The following is a 20,585-nucleotide window of genomic DNA, read 5'->3' on the forward strand; positions in this document are numbered from 1 at the left end:
AGCTCACTTGAGGAGTGATTCATCAGACGGGAGATCTTCCTCTCTGTCTCTCCTCCTCTCTGTATATCTGACTTACCAATAAATAAAACAAAAATCCTTTAAAAAAATAAAGAAAGAATATGACTAACTGGTATGTGTCTTTGAGGCCAGTTGTCCTAATTACTCTGATTTGAAAAACAGGAGGGTCAGCATATACCAAAGGGGGTTACCGAATTACTCTCGCAGTCAGCCTCAAGGCACAAGGGGGCCGAGGCTGCAAGGGCCCGCTTGCCCCCTGACATCCAGGGTTCCCTCGCTTTCAAGGGGCCTCCTCTTGGCTCCATCTCTTTATCAGGGCCAGGCAGGCAGGGGCGTGGCTGGTCGGTTTGTGGGCTGTGACAGACAGTCTCTGGCCTCGGGGCTACCGAGCAGAACTGGAAGCTTCTCCAGGCTCACCTGCTGAGGCTGCTCCGACACATCTGCTGATTCTGGACCTCCCGCATGGCAGGGCGGCAGCATTCCCAGCTCGGAGACTCCTGTTTGCCAGTGAGAGACGAGCATTTCTGACTCCCAAGGCGGTGAGTTCCTGCCCCTCTCCCGTCTCTGCAGCCCCTTAACTTTCTCCACACTTTTATTTTTTTGTAGAAGATAGTGGACATTTTAAAGGATGGAGCTGGGCAAGGCTTAGCTGTCACTGGAGGAACACACAGGGGACAAATGATAGGGATGGGTTTGTTCTGGACTTTGCGTAGTGGTAACTGTTAGTGTTACAGCTTGCATGTTTTATACTCATCACCCATAGACTTGGCGGGAGCTTCTTCAACTGCTTTAGGGAAGGTCAGTTACAATTTTTTTTTTTTTTCAGATTGAGAATTTTTAAAATTTAAGTGTTTCAAGCTTAAAGTAACTGCCCATGACATTTTTCCGATATATATAGTGAGAAATAAGCTGGTTGGTTTATGAAGGATTTTGCAAGCCATTAAGCGACTGATGCCCCAATAGAGAAGTAAATAAGGAATTCAGGTAATTGGCAAATAAAAACTGAGTACTCAAAGAAATGCAAATTAAGAAGTAATACCATAAATTTCAAAAAGATATCATTTTTAAAAAGACTTATTTATTTGGAAGTCAGAGCTACAGAGACAGAGAGAGATCTTCTATCTGCTAGTTTACCAGGCCAAAGCTAGGAGTCAGGGGCTTCCTCATGGGGGCTGCAGCTCAAACACTTGTGCTGTTCGTCGTCCTCCCAGCACATACGCAGGGAGTTGGGGATAAAGTGGAGCAACCAGGGCATGAACAGGCATTCACATGAGATGCCAGCAGGGCAGGAAGCAGCCTAACCCTCCCTGCCACGAAGTCTGCCTCTAACGTGACAATGTTTTCTAACTCACACACTGACCAATTTTTTCCTAATTATTATTTGAGAGGCAGAGAAAAAGACAGAGAAAAGGAGACAGAAAAGGAGACATCTCCCATTCACTGGCTTACTGGCCCGGGCCATGCCATTACACAGGAATGTAATACGGGTCTTGCATGTTAGTGGCAAGAACTCAAGTACTTGAGCATTACCTCCAGGGATCTGCGCTAGTGGGAGGCTGGAGTCACAGAGCCAAGTATTGAACACAGGTGCTCCAGTGTGGGACATGGTATCCTAATTGCTGGGCTAAATGTCCACTCTTGATGAAGACTTTTTTAAAAAAGACTTATTTATTTTTATTGGAAAGTCCAGTCTACACAGAGGAGGAGAGACAGAGAAGAAGATCTTCCATCTGATGGTTCAGTCCCCAAGTGACCACAATGGCCAGTGCTGCGCTGATCCAAAGCCAGGAGCCAGGAACTTCCTCCAAGTCTCCCACACGGGTACAGGGTCCCAAGGCTTTGGGCCGTCCTCGACTGCTTTCTCAGGCCACAAGCAGGGAGCTGGATGGGAAGTGGAGCAGCTGGGATGTGAATTGGCTCCCATATGGGATGCTGGGTTTGGAAGCAAAAGCTTAGCTTACTATACCATGATACCGGCCTGCCTACGAAGATTTTTTAAATTATACATCCAGTAATGACAAGAATGTGGGAAAATAAGCAATCTCGTATACTTTGGCAAACTGATATGATCTTTCTAGAATGTATTTTACTGGTATAAATTAAATACTTTCCCACTTTAAAGAGGGCAACTGATAACCTGAGAGCTTAAGTGACTTAGTTACCAACAGAACTAGTTAGGAGACAAGCTAAGACTAGTTCTTAAGCCTTCTGATTCCAACCTTGTTAAATAACCTTGTTATTTTTTAAAAAATTTATTTATATTTATTGAAAAGTCAGATGTCGGGCCCGGCGCGGTGGCGCAAGTGGTTAAGGTCCTCGCCTTGCACGCCCGGGATCCCATATGGGCGCCGGTTCTAATCCCGGCAGCCCCGCTTCCCATCCAGCTCCCTGCCTGTGGCCCAGGAAAGCAGTCGAGGACGGCCCAAAGCTTTGGGACCCTGCACCCGCGTGGGAGACCCGGAAGAGGCTCCTGGCTTCGGATCGGCATAGTATCGGCTGTTGCGCTCACTTGGGGAGTGAATCATCGGACGGAAGATCTTCCTCTCTGTCTCTCCTCTCTGTATATCCGCCTTTCCAATAAAAAAAAAATAATAAAAATGAATCTTTAAAAAATAATAAAAAAAAAGAAAAGTCAGATGTCTATAGAAAGGAGGAGAGACAGAGAGGAAGATCTTCTGTCTGATGATTCACTCCCCAAATGACTGCAATGGCCGGAGCTGAGCTGATCCAAAGCCAGGAGCCAGGAGCTTCCTCCAGATCTCCCACATGGGTGCAGGGTCCCAAGGCTTTGTTTCATCCTCAACTGCTTTCCTAGGCCACAAGCAGGGAGTTGGATGGGAAGCAGGGCTGTCGGGATTAGAACCGGTGCCCATTTGGGATGCTGCCGTGTTCAAGGCGAGGACTTTAGACACTAGGCCACCGTGCCAGGCCCCAGTCTGCTGTTATTTACAACAATGTTCACTATAGACAAGCTAAACAGCCTACAATGTGGAATGATTTTACATTCTTGCATGTCCAGAGCCCTGGCATGGCGGCATAGGTTAAGCTTGTGCTTGTAAGTCTGGTATCCCATATGGGCACTGGTCTGAGTTCTGGCTGCTCTAGTTCCAATCAAGTTCTCTGCTTAATGTGGAGGATGGCCCAAGTGCATGGTCCCCTGCACCCACATGGGAGACCCAGAAGCTCCTGGCTCCTGGCTTCAGACAAGCCCAGTTTTGGCTATTGTCAGCTGGGGAGTGAACCAGCAAATGGAAGATTTCTCTTTCTCTTTCTATAACTCTGCCTTTCAAATAGATAAAAATAAATCTTTGAAAAAATGTCTTGCATATCCATGAGGAAACAGAGTAGTCATCAAAGAGTGTCTTGTGGCATTGGAGACTGCACATCATGTAATGTCGGTGGAGGCAGGTGTTGGTATATGGGTGAAGATGGCACTGGGGATGCCTGCCGCCTGTATGAGTGCTTAGTCTGGCTTGGCTCCAGATTCCAGCTCCCTGCTACTGCACACCCAGAGTGGAAGGGGCTGATGCTCACGGGCTTGGTTCCTGTCACTGGTAGGAGAGACCTGTATTAAGTTCTGGGTTCTGATTCACCTTGGTCCAGCCCTGGCTGGTGTGGACATTTGGGGAGTGAAGCAACCAGGAGGTTGTAGATCTCTCAGTTTCTCTGTCTTTCTGCCTTTCACATAGATTATGTAAATGTATAACAATTTTAAAAAAGCAGTTCCTGGGCCTGCTTGGTAGCCTAGTAGCTAAAGTCCTTGCCTTGCTGGGCTGGGATACCATATGGGAGCCAGTTCATGTCCTAGTGGTTCCACTTTCCATCTAGCCCCCTGCTTGTAGCCTGGGAAAGCAGTTGAAGATGGTCCAAAGCCTTTGGACCCTGTGCCCACGTGGGAGATCCGGAAGAAGCTTCTGGCTCCTGGCTTTGGATCAGTTCAGCTCCGGCCATTGTGGCCACTTGGGGAGTGAAACCAGCTGATGGAAAATCATCCTTTCTGTCTCTCCTCTTCTCTGTGTATCTGATTTTCCAACAAAAATCAAATAAATCTTAAAAGAAGTAGTTCCTGGTAAAAGCATTAGGCATTGATACATATAATATGATGCTATTTTCTTAGAAATATCTACATGCATAGAAAAAAGATCTGAAGAAATTTTGAAGCTGTATTATCTCTGAGTGGAGGAATTATAGAGGATTAAACAATTTTCTTTTTTAAAGGTAATTTCCAGATTATTTTACAATTAGTAGGTTAGAAAAAGCCCCAAATTGTGGCATGTACATAAAAATACAGGAAGTGAAATCATACTGTACATTTATTAGGGAAAATTTCTGCCTCCAGGAATTCTGTGATAATAACTCCACAGAGTGATGAAGTCATTTACCCGTGTCATGGCATACAGCTATTAATCCAGTCATCCATTGCTGTGCTTATACTGTTTCATTCCATCAGCTTCCAGAATGGCCTAGAAATCTGCTTGCCAGCCACCTTGATATATGTGTGCATGTGTGTGCCTGTCCGTGTGTGCCTCTGTGCCTGTGTGTGTGCGCGCGTGTGTGTTTGCCTTGCCTGTTCTCAGTGTGAAGGGGACGTGACACCTGCTGGCAAAGCTGAACACAATATGCTAAGGGTGCCTCCAACATGCACCATGCGTGCGTAGAGCATTCTGTAGAGCATTCTGAAGCCACAGACATACGTGTAGGATGGCGTGTAAGTGCAGTTGTATATTAGTGCAATGTTGATAGGTGTTAGATGAAGACGCGATCGGAAGAAGAAATCCTGGAGATCAGCAAGGTGGCCATATGCAAGCAAACATGGGATGAAGAGCTGGGAGCTCTTGGCAGTTTCCCACTCAGCGCCAAGAGGGAGCCAGGGGGCAGTCGCTGGACAGCTGTGCTTGTGGCTTCTTTTTAGGAGACTCCAGCTCTACCATTGATTAGGGTAGGAAGGGTCCCGAAATAGGGGAAAGTGGATGAGACCATTGTTTTCAATGTTCTTTTTCTTCTTCCTGTATCTGGTGGGAGAGGGGACAGACAAGTAAACCTGCAATCAGCAGCCCAGCCACATCAGTACTTGGGATGGGGAATGGCCACCTCGTGTCATCCCAGGGTCCCCAGTGTGGATCTTGTTCCGAGGGTACTGTTCAAGTGGTTTTGATGGTTCTAAAATGTTGTTGATTTTGTTGCTCCAAGGTTGAAAAAATCCTGCCCATTGGCTTTCATAGTCCACCACAGAGTCTCCATTTGCCCAGACTCTTGCTATCAATGCTTGGCTAGGACAGTTGTCCAATTTGTTCTGCCTTCCATCCTCTGCTATGCTACTAGATGTCCTCTGTAGGCCCCAATGGGCTGCCATATCCCCCAAATGCATCTGAGCATGCTGCCCACTTCTCTGTCCTTAGTAACTGAGGAAGCCCAGTTCTGACACATGCATTCCAAGGTCATACCCCATCATGGCATTTTGAGTTCAGCGGTTCAGTTGGGGAGATCCCCAAAAAAACCTCATCTGAGATGATCCCAGATCTGATTCCTGTGTGTGCCAGCCAGTGTGGGATCTGGCTCAGTCCATCATCCATGTCAGCCTGCATAGACACTGGTGGTTGTCATTGCTGAGTAGATTCTGACTCTAGCCCCATCTCTTGCACAAACCAATGGATACTGTAGCCCAGCCCAACCCTGCCCACCACACACTTGGTCCTCATGTATACCAGTGGGAACTGTAGCCCAGTTGGAACAACCCATAAAACCCTCCCCCCAGGCATGTCCCCAGCCCTGGTTCCTGTGCATGATGGTGTGTGCAGCAGACTGGTCCAATATGTCCCGCATCCCATTTGGCTCTTGTACACACCAGTGCATGCTACAGCACAGCTCAGGTCAACCAGTCCCAGCCACGTCCACCCCCAGCCCTGGTTCTCATGTGCAGCAATGGGAGGTGCAGGCTGTCAGAGAATTGCCCACAGTTTCTCTACTGGGACCATTCCCAGCACTGTCCAGGTAGTTCTGCAGTCTAGCTTGACAAGATTTGCCCCTAGTCTTAGCACTTACCAGCTGATGCTGCAGCAAAACCTACCAGCCAGTGGATATAGATGCTTAGCCCAGCCTGGCTCGTCCCCTAACTCAGCTCACATGCAGGCCAACAGGTATTGTAGCCCTACCAGGTCTGGTCTGCCCCCATCCCAGTTCTCCATCTCTTAATGTAATTGTTTTCTGATTGCTAAACTGATACATTGTATGAGGTAGAAGATTTGAAAAAAAAAATAAAGGAGAACATATCAGGAAAGTCATAAGGATCACCTAAAATCCGCCCCCCCCCCGAAGGAGCCATTGTTTGATATCTGCATTCTTGCTCTGTTACTGAGTATATCCCTCCAAATTATTATTATGTGTGTAAAAAGCAAATTTGAAGTAAAGCAAAAATCCACAGTGCTTTAAGGATTGTTCTGCCATACAATTATGAAATGCTGCATTGTATCCCATTGTAAGAAAGCATCCTTAAGGGCCTGATACGATGGTTCAGTGGCTAAATCCTTGCCTTGCATGCACCAGGATCCCGTATGGGCTCTGGTTCATGTCCTGGCTGCTCCACTTCCCATCCAGCTCCCTGTTGTGGCCTGGGAAAGCAGTCAAAGACGCCCAAAGCCTTGGGATCTGGCACCCGTGTGGGAGACCTGGAAGAAGCTCCTGGTTTCAGATCAGCTTGGCTCTGGCCCTTGTGGCCACTTGGAGAGTAAGCCAGTAGATGGAAAATCTTTCTCTCTGTATCTCCTTCTCTCTTTAAATCTGCCTTTCCAATAAAAATAATTTTTAAAAAAGCCATTGCGATTAGGGGGAGTGGACAAGCAGATGGACAGTTCTTCTCTTTGTGTCTCTTTCTATAAATCTGCCTTTCCATTAACATAAGTTTTAAAAAAGCATCATTAAGTAATTCATTATTCCCTTTGCAATGAATTTTTTGTTTTCAAAAGTTTTCCTTCATATAAGTTAATTTCTGTTGAAAGTGCTCTTCATTAAATGTATCTATATATATGCAATTACATCATATAATTGCAGCATTCAGCTCAGCTCAGTTCTGGCTGTTGTGGCCGTTTAACGAGTGAATTGGTAGATGGAAGATCTATTTCTCTCCTTCTCTCTGTAACTCTACCTTTAAAATAAAAATAAAGAAATCTTTTTCAGAAAGTATTACTTATTTGAAAGGCAAAGTTACAGAGAGAGGAAGGAGAGATCTTCCATGTGCTGATTCACTCCCACAAATGGTTGCAATGGTTAGAACTGGGTTAGCTGAAGCTAGGAGCCAGGAACTTCTTCTGGGTCTCCCACAGGGGTGTAGGGGTCCATGTTATCCTCTGCTGCTTTCCCAGGCCACAAGCAGGGAGCTGGGTGGGAAGTAGAGCAAGCAGTACTTGAACTGTCATCCAAATAGTATGCCAGCGTCACAGGCAGCAGCTAAATCCTTTGTGCCACAGTGCCAGCTCCAAACCCAGGGCTTTCTAACTGCAGGTCTAGAGCTTCAAGATCAAGTGGAGAGGTTTGTTAGCCGTCCAGGGAAGAGCGGCGGGCTGTGTGATATGTGAAGACAGGTGCTTCCCGAGCTGGACCTTGGACACAGGGTGCGCTCAGATGCCACAACTCAGGGATTGGCTTGTCTGGGTCTGGGTATAAGTTCTTGTTCTTCCAGATTCTTCCCTTTGCTGCCTAAATCACACTGAGTGGTTCAGCCACTTGATCCATCCTCCTAGCTCACAGCATGTACAGAGTTAACTAGGATACCCTTCTTCCCACCCCGCAACAATCATGTAAGGAGACACTGCTAGATATATGGGTTAATTACCATAACTTGATTGGTGAATATTGAATGCCTGTTTTGTATTATCACTCTGCACCCTGTACATATGTGTAATTATTACATGCTAACAAAAAGGCGTTGACTTGTGTATACATTAAAATTATTTTTAAAAAGATGTACTTTTTTATTTGAGAGGCAAAATTATAGAAAGAAAGAGAAAAAGAGATATCTTTCATCTGCTGGTTCACTCCCCAAATGGCTACAACAGCCAGATCTTGAATGATCTGAATCCAGGAGCCAGAAGCTTCTTCCAAGTCTTCCACATGAGTGCAGAGGTCCAAGGACTTGAGCCATTCTCCACTACCTTCCCAGGCGCATTGTGGGCGAGCTGGAGCAGTCACTGGGGACCAGTGCCCCATGGGATGCTGCTGCCACAGTCAGAGGTTTATCCAGCTATGCCACAATGCTAGCCCCCAAATTATTTCATTTTCATTTTTGTTTTTTTAAATGTATTTTTTATTGTAAAGTCAGATATACAGAGAGGAAGAGAGACAGAGAGGAAAATCTTCCATCTGCTGACTCACTGTCCAAGCAGCTGCAATGGCTGGAGCTGCGCCAATCCGAAGCCAGGAGGAGCCAAGAGCTTCTTCTGGGTCTCCCACGTGGGTGCAGGATCCCAAGGTTTTGGGCCGTCGTCCGCTGCTTTCCCAGGCCACAGGTAGGGAGCTGGATGGGAAGCAGGGTAGCCAGGATTAGAACTGGCACCCATATGGGATTGCAGTGAGTGCAAGGTGAGGACTTAGCTACTAGGCCACCATGCTGCTCCCTCTCCCAAATGGTTTCTTTAAAAGATAGTCTCAGAGTGATTCATTCACAGTGTTAGAAGGAGAGAGGAGGGTCCAATGCAATGGCTCAACTGGCTAATCTTTCACCTTGCAAGAATCAGGACCTCATATGGGCATCAGTTTGTGTCCTGGCTGCTCCACTTCCCATCCAGCTCCCTACCTGTGGCCTGGGAAAGCAGTAGACGACGGCCCAAAACCTTGGGATCCTGCACCTGTGTGGGAGACCCAGAAGAAGCTCCTGCTTGGGATCAGCTCAGCTCCGGCCCTTGTGGTCACCTGGGGAGTGAACCAGCAGATAAAAGATCTTTCTGTCTGTAAGTCTTCCTTTCTAATAAAGATTAAAAACAGTACAAAAAAAAAATTCACTCCATCCAACCAGAGAAACGGGAATGAGGTTAGTGTGGAACAAGCTCATTTTGACTCTCAAACATTGGAAAGAAAACAGAGTCCCTTGTCCTCAAGTGAGATGAAAGTGGTTCAAAGACATTTTTTTAAAAAAGAAGGTGGAGGAGCAGGGGTAGCAGAACCAGGTCAGGAAGCCAGGACCGTGGGTTTCCAGCGGCCCTCTCTGCCGTCCAGTTCACTTCTCCATCCTGTGTCTGTCCCAGTTCCGTGGGAGATGGCAGCTTCCTCTGGCTCCCGGTTGGCTGGCTACCTGGTCACTCTCGTCTTCCTCCAGCTGCCCGCGCACCTGTCAGGTAGGTGTCTCTCTTTTGCCTGGGACCCTTGTTCCCAGAAGGAGTGGTGTTCCCAGAAGGAGTCCCGGCCAGGTTCCTCACTTGTCCGTGGTTCTGTTCTACCCCAAATCTTTGTGAGTGCTTTGTCAAGGCAGGGTCCTTCCCGGAGACTCCTGCCCTGCGCCCTCGCCAGCTTCGCATCCCTCTCTCCCACATCACCTTCCTCTCTGTGGGCTCTGCGCAGGGGATGGCGACAAGTACCACCTGGCCCCGCTGGGAGGCACCGCCGAGCTGCTCTGCCCGCTGTCGCTGTGGCCGCAGATTGAGCCGAACGAGGTTCGCTGGCTGCGCTCTGCTGGCCCGCAGCGCCTGGGGGCGGTGCACGTGTTCCGGGATGGCAAGGACCGGGTTGACGAGCTGCTCCCAGAGTTCCAGGGCAGGACGGCACTGAGGAGAGACGCCCAGGAGGGACACGTCGCCCTGCAGATCCGCAACGTGCGCCTAGAGGACCGTGGGCCGTACTGGTGCCGTATCCGGATCGGGAATTTGAGCCGAGAGGACACGGTGACCCTGCAGGTGGCAGGTCAGGAAGGGTGGCAGTCGGATGATCTCGATCTCTGGCCTTCCTTAGCTCGACTTCCGTGGCATTTGCGGGTGCCACCACTGCCTGACCAGCAGGGCGCATCAGGGCTGGCGTTAAGCCCTTCTTCTCCCGGTTTTCTTGCTTTGGTCCAGTTTCCAGGAACTCAAAGCTGTGGCTCTAAGGAGCTGGTCCCTAGGACCACGATCCCGAACGATAGCAAAGATTTAGATTTACTTCGCGGGTCCTCTCCTTGGGTTCCGTCCAGACCCACACCCAATGAAACCTGTGTTTGGATTTGTTTGAACACCACTGGTTCCACCTGCTTGTGGGTGGATGGTCCTCTGGGCAAAGCTTAGAGTCAGGTACCAGAAAGAGGGGGAATCGACTCTCCTTGAAAATGCTTTCCAAACTTGGGGTCCTTTGGGGATGGAAAGTAATTTTTCCAAGGGGCTGAAGTGCCCAGAAGAATCCAGATGTGGGTAGGTTTTGCAATACATCAGGATAAAGCTAGAGGCTGTCTTACCACACTCAAACAGGTGGGGAGGGGAGGGGAGAGGCAGGCATCACGTTTCTAGACCCAGCTGTCCCTGCTCATCTGAGGGGGCTATGCGGGTGGAGGGCTCTGCCCGGGACCATGGCCTCACAAGGCCCTGCAGGCTGGGCCCCGGGCCGGCTCAGCCAGGTTGGGATTCCTCTTCAGTTCTAGGCTCTGATCCTTACATCCATGTGGACGGCTACGATGCTGGGTGGATCCAGCTGGTGTGCAGGTCGGCGGGCTGGTTCCCTAAGCCTTGGGCCGAGTGGAGGGACCCACAGGGCCAGAAGCTCCTCTCCCTGGAAGAGGCTAATGCCCTGGACGAGGCGGGGCTCTTCCGCACGGCCGTGTCCAGCAGGATCAGGGACAGCATTCTGGGAAACGTGTCCTGCACTGTCCGCAACACAGTCTTGGGCCAAGAGAAGACCACGGCCATGGTCATCGCAGGTAACAGCCAGGTTGGAAAATGGCCTAGGTGCACCCGCCAAACCTGGAGGAAGCTTGATAAAGGATTTTCGAACTTTTCAAGTTCTAAGAATAAAGCCTGTGTGTGGTAGAGAATGTGAGAGAATACAGAGCCAGATTAGTATCTTTCGGATTAGTATCTTTTTAAAAAAAAGATTTATTTATTTGAAAGACAGATTTATGGAGGGAAGGAGAGAGAGAGAATCTTTCATTGATTGGCTCACTCCCCAATAGCTATAATAGCTGGAGCTGAGCTGATCCAAAGCCAGGAGGCAGAACCCTCTTCCAGGTCTCCCATATGGGTGCAGGGACCCAAGGCCTTGACCCATCCTCTGCTTCCTTTACTGGGTCTTATAAGCAGGGAGCTGGATGGAAGTGGAGCAGTTGGAACTCAAACAGATGCCGGCACCACAGGTGGAGGATTAGCTCATTATGCCATGGCACTAGTCCCCCACCCCCGAGAGTTTTAAAGAAGGCGATAAGTGGTATGGAATCTTGTGGGCTGGAGAGAGTCCTGCTGATGCGGTGGTGGTGGTGTGGGTGTGCTTACACACAGACCTTCTTCTACCTGTTGTGAGTGTTTTATACACATCCTAATTAATTAGTTACATGATCTGAGGGGGTGCCTACTACTTCCTCTGGAATAACCAAACTGACCAAAGACTATTTTTGGATGTCTATCTTATGATTGTCCCTCAAAGTGTGGCTCCCACTGCAGTGAGCCTCTGGGCACACACTTGGGGAGTGAGTCTAATGTTAGGGTATCTTTCTGGAAGTAATTAATGGGCCAGAGAGCAAGAGCCTCTTAAAGACTCTAGCAACAGGCAGTCATCTGGCTCTGCTGTTCTCTGGGCTTTGAGTTGCCAAGAGAAGCCAAGAATTGTGTTGCCTACTGGAGGACTTGCCCTGACAGGGCTGGGCAGTGGTGGGGAGGAATGGGGTCGGGGGGGTGAGGCGTGGGACCAGGGGCAGTGGTGAGGCATGGGGTGGAACAGGTGTGAGGTGTGTGTGTGTGTGGAGGGGTGAGGCATGGGTCAGGGGATATGCGTGGGATGGGAGCCTGAGACATGCGGCTAGGGGATGGGGCATGGGGCTCAGGGTTGAGGTGTGGCATGGGAGGGTTGAGGTGTGGGGCAGGGGGTAAGGAGTGAGGCATGGGACCAGGGGGTGAGGTGTGGGACTGAGGCTGAGGTGGGTCACTGGCTCTTTCTGTCTCAGCCCCATCACCAGGGAGGCTGTCCTCCTCAGCCGTGGCTCTCACTGCCATTCTCCCCATGCTGACCCTTCTCATCATAGCGGCCGTTTGGGTCATCTGGAAGCAAAGGCGCTCAAAAGGTAACATGGAGATGAGGGAGTTCTGGCTGGCAAGAGGTGGGATTGTAACTGCTTTGGGAGAAGGCCAGACGGACGTGGACATGGACCTGACACTGGTCCATGGTTCGGGGAGCTCTTGAGCCAGCTGAGAGAAAGCTGGGACAGTTGTGCCCTGGGGACTTGCATTGCATAGGGAAATTTATTCAGAACACTGCAAAGGGGTCTCGGGGCAAGACATGATTTCTCATCCTTTGTGAAAGTAGAGAAGAACTGGTCACAGCCATTTCATTAACTGGGAAATTAATCAGCTCCTTCTGGCCGAGAAGCCCAATTATAGCCACTGGGTTAAAGCAAAGACAGCTACATCGAGCAGGCTCTCAGGGTTGCAAAAGATGGTCATGTGGTACCACCTCACTCCCTCCATCTGGTGGATTGAAGACCCAGTCCTTTCAGGAGGGGCACGCAGGCAGTGCGATCAGGCCCTTCCTAAATCTGAGCTGACCTCTCTCTTTCTCCTCTAGAGAAGCTTCTCTATGAACAGGTGATGGAGGTGGGTAAGTGTCCTGGGTTGGGGGTGGGGGGCATGGGCCCTGTGTTCGCTTCATGTCTGCACCTCTAGCAGCTACTAGTCAAAACCCTGTCCTGGAGGAGTTCCCATCATCCGCTCTCCTGGGTGGTGGTGGAGATGATGACATCTAAATCTGTCGTTCCCAGTGTTCACTGACCCTTGCTTGGCGTAGCTTGCTTCCCAGTGTGTGTGGGGATTCGGGTCTGTGAGCTCACTGCTTGATCTCACTCTACAGGGAGCCTTCTATTCACTCAACACTAACTGATGGATAGCTACTACATGTCCTAGGCTACACTAAATCCTGGGAGGCATCCTGGGGAGTGAAAGCAGGCACTTCAGTCCAGTTAGGGAGATTATAGGAATCCTAGAATCGCATGAATAAAGGGTATCAAGTGCCACAAGAGAAAGCTTCCAGTTCTGCAACAGCCACAACTTGGGAGCAGCCTACCAGGTTTGAGGGTGGGGCATATGACGTTGGACTTGACAGACTGCAAGTCTTGAGGCACGGAGGCGTGACCGGCCATCCAGAGCAGGAGGAGTGACTTGAGAGGAACATGGTCTTGGAGAGCAGCACTCCCTACGGGGGGAGGGGGGGGCTGGAAGGATGCAGGGTGGAGGGGGGCTGGGGGCAGGGATGGGCCATGGAGGGCCGTGGAGAGCGCGTTCAAGACTTTAGTCTAAGCATAATGGCAGGGCAGTGGATGCATGCATGGGCTTGGTCTTTTGGGAATTGTGCCTTGAGAAGCTCTTCAGCTACAGCGTTGCGGCAGTGGGACAGAGGAGGGCTGCCACTGGTGTCATCCAGAGGAGGGAAGAGGAGCGACTGGATCAGGGTAGTGGGGTGAAGCCAGACGGAGGTGGGCAGGGGAAATCAGTAGGAAACAGCCCTCCAGGGACTGGCACGGAATCTCATTTTCTTTTCTTTCCCTCTAGAAAACCTTCTGTCAGACCATGCAAAAGAAAAAGGTAATTACAGATACAGAGTAAGGACCAAGTAGCCCAAACACCGTCTGCTTTGTCAGCATACATGTTAATAGTCCACGATTGTGATGCCTTATGTATACAAGGGGATTCCAAAATGTCTGTGGGAAAAGGGAGTAGAGAGAGAAGCTTAGGAGCAGGCTTTGATCTGGCTGTTGAGCCTCTGATTGCCAAGCCCATGTCTCAACTCAGAGGGCCTGGGTTCAACTCCCGGCCCTGGCATCTGATGGCACTTTCCAACTGATGCAAACCCTGAGAGGCAGTGGTGATGGCTGACATCTGGGTTTCTGCCACCCACGAGGGAGGCATGGGTGGAGTTCTGTGGCTCCAGCCAGAGGCCGTTGTGGGTATATGAACCGGCAGATGGGAGTTCTTTCTGCTTGTCTCCATCTCCCAAATTGAGTAAATAAATGTGTTCCTAAAAATTAAGCTTACTTTGGTGCAAAAATTATTGATGCTTTTAATAATAATGGTTTCTCGTAATACATGTTTTCCATGAACTTTTTGAAGCTCTTGCATGTGTCTGTGTGTCTGTGTAGGCATCCTCCACTGTCATTATGGGGAGTTTGTTTCTGATGTAGGGATCAGGAGAGTTGGTGGCAGCGGGAGTGAGGGAGGGATGCCATGGCCAACGTTCCCAGCAGCCCCTTCAGCAGTTATTTTAAGTAGATGTCTTTAGGTAGTGAACAGTGTACTGTGTGGTCACCTGGGACAGAGAGGAATCTGGAGAACACACAGACCCCCGGCGTTGAGGCAGGTACTGTGTCCCAGGGGAGGGTCACGTGTTTCGGGGTTAGTGTGACCCCTGACCCAGCTCCCTCGGCTTGGGTAAGGTACTCGACCGCTCTGAGCGTTGGTGCCCTCCCAGTTGATGGTTTTCCGTGTCAGAAGAGCCCACCTCTCAAACCATTAGCCCCCACGCGTGGAGCTGCCATTGCTTATTGCCGTTCTGCCTGTGTTAACTGGCTATGTGCCATGGGCCAGTGAGGGTCAGTGGAAGACAAGTCGCTGGCTCCACTGGCTGCAAAGCTCAGGGTTCTGGCCTCTTGTCTGTCCTTACATTTCCTCCCAGCTGGTGCAAGCACGGGGCACACACCACAAAGCCCCTGGCTATTCTTCCCAGGAGCAGAGAGAAACAGGATGGTGGCATGGGGAGGGCCTCCAACGCAGCAGCCAGACAGACTTGAGTTCGAATCCTGCCTGCTGGTCATTGGGTGGTCTTGGGCAAGTCTGACAGCCATTTGACCGTCCTTGTGTTAAAAAAGGGAACAATAATTCCATATACCTTATCTTGCTGGGATAATTCTGTGTGCACTGTGGTCCAGTAAATAGATGCTATTCATGGTGGACATGGTAACACCAGACCGTAGGTGCCTAGGACCATGCAGTGCCTGATACCTGAGGTGTCCAGCCTTCAGCAGGGGCTTGGGGAGTGGACCCAGGTGTGCGCCTTCAGTTCTCTGGCAAAGCCAGTGCTGGATAGGGGCAAGTGTGAGCCAGCTGGTCCCTTTAAGAAGCCACAGGCCTCCTGCATACACATTTATCCCCACCCCACCTGGGACCTCCACATACATTTGTAACATGTGAAACTTCTAGGAATGTGCCATAGAGACTTAAAAAAAGGACAACAAGTCAGGTCTGGGCCTTTAGTCACTTGTACACTTTTGATTCTGTGCAAGGGCACTGGTGTTAGCCCATGTGCCACGCTCTCAATGTACTGGACCACACCAGCAGACAGCGGAAATGAAACCAGACAAGCAAAAGGAAGTGATGAAGAAGGAGACATCGAGATTTTGGGGTGTCTGGCCATTGGCACTGGCACCCCTGGGTTTCCGAGTCTGACTCTGAGACAGGGCACTGGACACGGGACTGATGGAGAAGTTGTGGCAGTGGTGCCCCTCCTGGGATGAAGGGGATGGGTCACTCACTCACTCACTTTCTCTCTCTCTCTTTCTGGTTTTTAGGAAAACTCCACAAAGCCCTCAGTAAGTCCTGCTCCTCCTCCAAGCTACAGACTTCCTCTTACAGATGTCTCTGCTTTTAGATGACTGTCATTTTCATTTTCCGGGGCAAGGGGCAGAAGCAAGGGGAATTCAAGCTGTGGGGATTTCATTTCTGAGCTTGCAGACGCTGACCTGTGGGTAGTCTACTCTCCAGGGTAAACTGCTGCACCCAGCAGAGGGCGCCTCCCCTGGGTGAGACCAACTGGACATCCCTTTCATCAGCCCTGCATGGCATTTCCTCAGGGAGGTTCAGGCACATGGATTGTCTGGCAAACAGCATGTGCCCGAGCCTGTGCTTGCCCACCATTCCATCCGTGAGAGCCTCTTGTTGATGTGAAATCTGCAAATGCACCATGTCTGTTTTATGTTGCGTGATGAAATACGCATAACAATATCCAACCAAGACCCTGTGGTGGCTTTTAAAAGGGACTTGTATTTTGCCCTCCCCCGCCATTTCTGCTGTGCGTGGGTGTGAGAGGTAGGAGTGATGCCACCTGCATGTGAGGCTTGGTTCAGTCAGCGATTTGCTGGCGCTCTGTTAAACCTCCGGCGACCCCCAGCTCTACCTGGGAGTGCTTGCCACTGCAGACATGTAGAGGACTTCAAGGAAAGTGGTTAGGGTGGGACAGTAGCATTAGGGCAGCATGGAAGCCCTTGTAATGACTTGTCAAATTGTTTTTATTCTTCAGAGAAACTCCGCAATGAACTGAGTAAGTTTCCCATGTCCCCAGAGCTCCCAGACCGAATGATGCCCCTCACTGTCCCTGTGCAATGACAGTTAACCTCCTTGCTCCTTTTTTCACAGAATTAAAAAGAGCTGCAGCCAACTCAGGTGAGATGCGGGCTCCTCCTGTTCAGCCCCCTCTCTGTGGGAATTCTTGATTTCTCCATGGCTCTAACGGTCCCCTTTGGCGTCACACAGGCTGGAGAAGAGCCCGGTTGCAATTTGGTAAGTTACACCCAGCCACTTGCTTCACATAGCCTCCTGTAAATTCCACGGCCTGAGAATGAATCCTGCAGTTTTAAAAACTCTTATCAAATCTGCTTCCTGTGAGCCAGTGCAATGGTTCAATTGGCTAATCTTCCACCTCCAAGCGCAGCATCCCATATGGGCAGGCTCAGCTTAGCCATCGCAGCCATTAGGATGGACGATCTTCCTCTCTGTCTCTCTTCTCTCTGTAAATCTGCCTTTCCAATAAAATAAATAAATAGAAAAGAATAAGGAATCCCTGGTGAGTTTTTTCCCCCTTAATCTGTTTATCAAATTTTAAAAAATTGTTTTATTCTTTTATGTTTCGTTTTCATCTTTTCATTTATTTACTTATTTCCATCTACTTGAAAGGCAGGATGATAGAGAGAGAGAGAGAGATAGAAGATTTTTCATTTGATGATTGATAAATGAGCACAACATGCAGAACTGGACCAGGCCAAAACCAGGAGCCAGGAGCTCTGTCTTGATGTCCCACATGGGCGGTGGGGGTCAAGCACGGGAGCCGTCATCTCTGCCTCCCAGGATCCATTAGTAGGAAGTTGGATGGCAAGGCAGGACTAAGACCAGGACTCCAGTGTGGCATGCAGGCATTTCCAGCTGTGGCTTAACCTGCAGTGTCATAATGCTCGCTTCTGTGGCAAAATTTCAAAAAAATGTTGGGTGTGATTTTTTTGGATTGCATTTCAGTTTAAAAGTCTCCCCCTCCTTTTGAACACTGGTAAATATTTGGATTGGTCATCTTAGGGGGTTCCTATGATTATGGAGACTTTGTATCAGTTATTTGCATTTCTACTTTGTCACTTGTCTGTTTTTGTCCTATTTGGGTCATTTTTGACTTGTGAAAATTCTCTCTGGAGTTGGCTCCATGGTGCAGTAAGCTCAGCCTCTGACTGCAGTACATGGATCCCATTCGGGCCCCGTTATGTCCTGGCTGCTCCACTTCCTTTGCAGCTCCCTGCTTGTGGCCTGGGAAAGCAGTGGTTCACAGCTCAAAGCCTTGGGACACTGTGCCTGTGTGGGAGACCTGGAAGAAGCTCCTGGGTCCTGGTTTCAGGTCAACTCAACTCCACTCGGAGTGCCATTTGGGGAGTGAACTAGAGGATGGAAGGTTTTTCTTTCTGTCTCTTCTTCTCTCACTCTGTAAAACTGTCTTTGCGATAAAAATAAATAAATCTTTAAAAAATATTTTAAGGTTTATTATTATTATCATTATTATTTACTTAAAAGAGTTATAGAGAGAGAGTGATCATACACCCAATGGTTACAATACCCAGAGCTGAGCTGGTTCAAATCTGGGGGCCAAGAGCTTCCAGGTCTCCCACATGAGTGCAGGGGCCCAAGGACTTGGACCATCCTTTTGCTGCTTTCCCAGGCCACTAGTAGGGAGAAGGATCGCAAAATGGAGCAGCTGGAGCTAAACCCTGTGCCCATATGGGATGTCGCCACAGCAGGCAGAGGGTTAGCCGGTTCCACCACTGTGCTGTCTTGGACCTTCATCTTCAGTTAGCTGAAGTACTGCTAGGTTACAAAATAAGCATCATGCTGTTCCTCAGGGACCAAGGCCTCATGCACAAGCTCCAGTCTGCACAGCAGCTGCATGACATCGGTTGTTATGGTAACCACTCTGCAGATGGGGAAAGGAAGGGTAGACCTGAATAGTGACCCCTAAGGCCCTGTGCCTAGCCTAAGGCAGAGAGCTGGGACTGGAGCATCCCATGAGACTACATGGGGCTCAGTTGGCAAGACAGTGCTTCTGGGTACCAGTACCCGTGTGAGCAGGCTGGTGGACTAGAATGGGCCAATGGCACCTCCACCACTACCCTAAGGCCTAGCCCGCCTTAACCCTCTCCTCTCTGTACCCTCGGCAGTGGCGGTGACCCTGGACCCAGATACAGCGCATCCCAAGCTCCTTCTGTCTGAGGACCGGAGATGCGTGAGGCTTGGTGACCGGAAGCAGCCGGTGCCGGACAATCCGCAGAGATTCGACTTTGTGGTCAGCGTCCTGGGTGCCGACTGCTTCACGGAAGGCTGTCACTACTGGGAGGTGTACGTGGGTGACAAGACCAAGTGGATCCTTGGCGTGTGCAGCGAGTCGGTGAGCCGGAAGGGCAAGGTCACCGCCTCGCCCGCCAACGGACACTGGCTGCTGCGGCAGAGCCAAGGGAGCGAGTTTGAGGCGCTCACCTCTCCGCAGACCGTCTTCCGTTTGAAGCAGCCCCCGCGGTGTGTAGGTGTCTTCCTCGATTACGAAGCCGGAGTCATCTCCTTCTACAACGTCACGGACCACTCGCACATCTTCACCTTCACCCACAGCTTCTCCGGCCCCCTGCGCCCTTTCTTTGAACCTTGCCTCCACGACGGCGGGAGGAACGTGGCACCTCTGATCATCTGCTCTGAGCTATGGCAGTCGGAGGAGCCCCTTGTCTCAAAGCCGGAAGAAAAAACCCACGCGAATGGCGACGCGGCTCTGACGCTGAACCCCTCCTTGCTTCCTGCTGCCGCCCCGGAGTTGCCCCCACGTGGGGGTATGGTCCTGCCTTGGCCCTCGGACTTTGGTCCAGCGCTGCAGGGCCTCAAGGCTCCCTCCTTCTAGGGCTGCTCTCTGGGCAGGCCAGTCTGCGCCCTGAACTTGTGATTGGGCGACATCTCTTCTCCTTAGCCCAAGTTCGATTGTAGTTTCTGTCGCGGCCGTTTTTCGTTTTAGGACTCCGTGCCCAACACTGCTTTTCCTTGCTCTGACGGATGAGGTGTTGCGCTACCCTGGACAGGGAAAGCCTGCACACCAGGCCACCTGTCTGTGTTCAGGTGGAGATGCTGACCAAGTGTTTCTGGGGAACGGTGACTGCTGAGGGTGCGTTGACAAGAACTCCAAGAACGCTTCCTGCTGTGCCCTGAACTTGGGATTTTGTGGGGCGAGGGGATTCCAGATTCTCAGGGTCTGACTTCTTAAGGGATTTCATCCAGGCTTTTTGAGCTTCATGTCCCAGAACCGGCTCTTTAAATTTTTTTAAAAAGATGTTTTTCTTATTATTGGAAAGACATATTTACAGAGAAAAGGAGAGACAGATCATCTATCTGCTGGTTCATTCCCTAAATGGCTACAATGATTGGTGTTGAGCTGATCTGAAGCCAGGAGCCAGAAGCTTCTTCCAGGTCTTCCACATGGGTGTAAGATCCCAAGGTTTGGTTTTGGGCCATTCTTCACTGCTTTTCCAGGCCATAAGCAGAAAGCTAGAAGGGAAGTAGAGCAGCTGGGACACAATGGAATCCTGGTATTTGAAGGAGCAGGATCAGGCAGTTGAGCCATTGCTCAAGGTTCTGTAAACTTGCTCCATAGCATTACACCCCTGCTTCTTCCTTCAGGGGTAAGATCGGGGAGGGACAGAGTCTGCATGCCTTGTCTGCTTTCTGATGCTGCTGATGACACAGTTGAATGACACCCAAAAGCTGCTGCATTTACCTTCTAAAGCTGATGGATCTCTTGATGGCATCCAGCGATGGGGAGCTCAAATGCATGGCCCTTACCTTCCAAAGCCTTCTGGGCACACCATCTGGGGAGATGCCCACAGGGCTGCTTTGCTGGGTGTGGTCTTGAACAAGCATGGTAGATGAGTCTGGAAACTGGCTGGCCCTTCCCAGTGTCCTTCCAAGATCCAGAGAGGCCCAGTTAGAGGAAGGGCTACTATACCCACCAGGCAACAGTTTTGTCCTCGAAAGGCCCTTCTCCTGGGAAGACTTGACCGTTGGTGTAGCAGACTGTCTTCTCTAGGTTAGACTGAATTGGTTTCAAATAAGGAGTTAGGGGGTCAGGTATGATGATGA

The 20,585-nt window shown here is 50.0% G+C and overlaps 1 protein-coding gene across 1 annotated transcript; it reads left to right on the forward strand.

Annotated features, from left to right (window-relative positions):
• The first annotated feature begins 390 nt into the window (after window positions 1–390).
• LOC121152398 (erythroblast membrane associated protein (Scianna blood group)) lies at window positions 391–19,579 on the forward strand. Its single transcript, XM_040974465.1, has 12 exons — window positions 391–557; window positions 9,255–9,344; window positions 9,568–9,906; window positions 10,607–10,888; window positions 12,125–12,241; window positions 12,742–12,774; window positions 13,722–13,754; window positions 15,734–15,754; window positions 16,462–16,482; window positions 16,578–16,604; window positions 16,695–16,721; window positions 18,632–19,579. Exons 2-12 carry the CDS (start codon window positions 9,266–9,268, stop codon window positions 19,354–19,356), a joined length of 1,704 nt encoding a protein of 567 aa, XP_040830399.1. The 5' UTR covers window positions 391–557; window positions 9,255–9,265; the 3' UTR covers window positions 19,357–19,579.
• The last annotated feature ends 1,006 nt before the right edge of the window (window positions 19,580–20,585 follow it).

This window comes from Ochotona curzoniae, unplaced genomic scaffold (genome assembly GCF_017591425.1).
Source record: "Ochotona curzoniae isolate NIBS_2020 unplaced genomic scaffold, NIBS_Ocur_1.0 contig_2404, whole genome shotgun sequence".
In the NCBI taxonomy this organism is placed as follows: Eukaryota; Metazoa; Chordata; class Mammalia; order Lagomorpha; family Ochotonidae; genus Ochotona; species Ochotona curzoniae.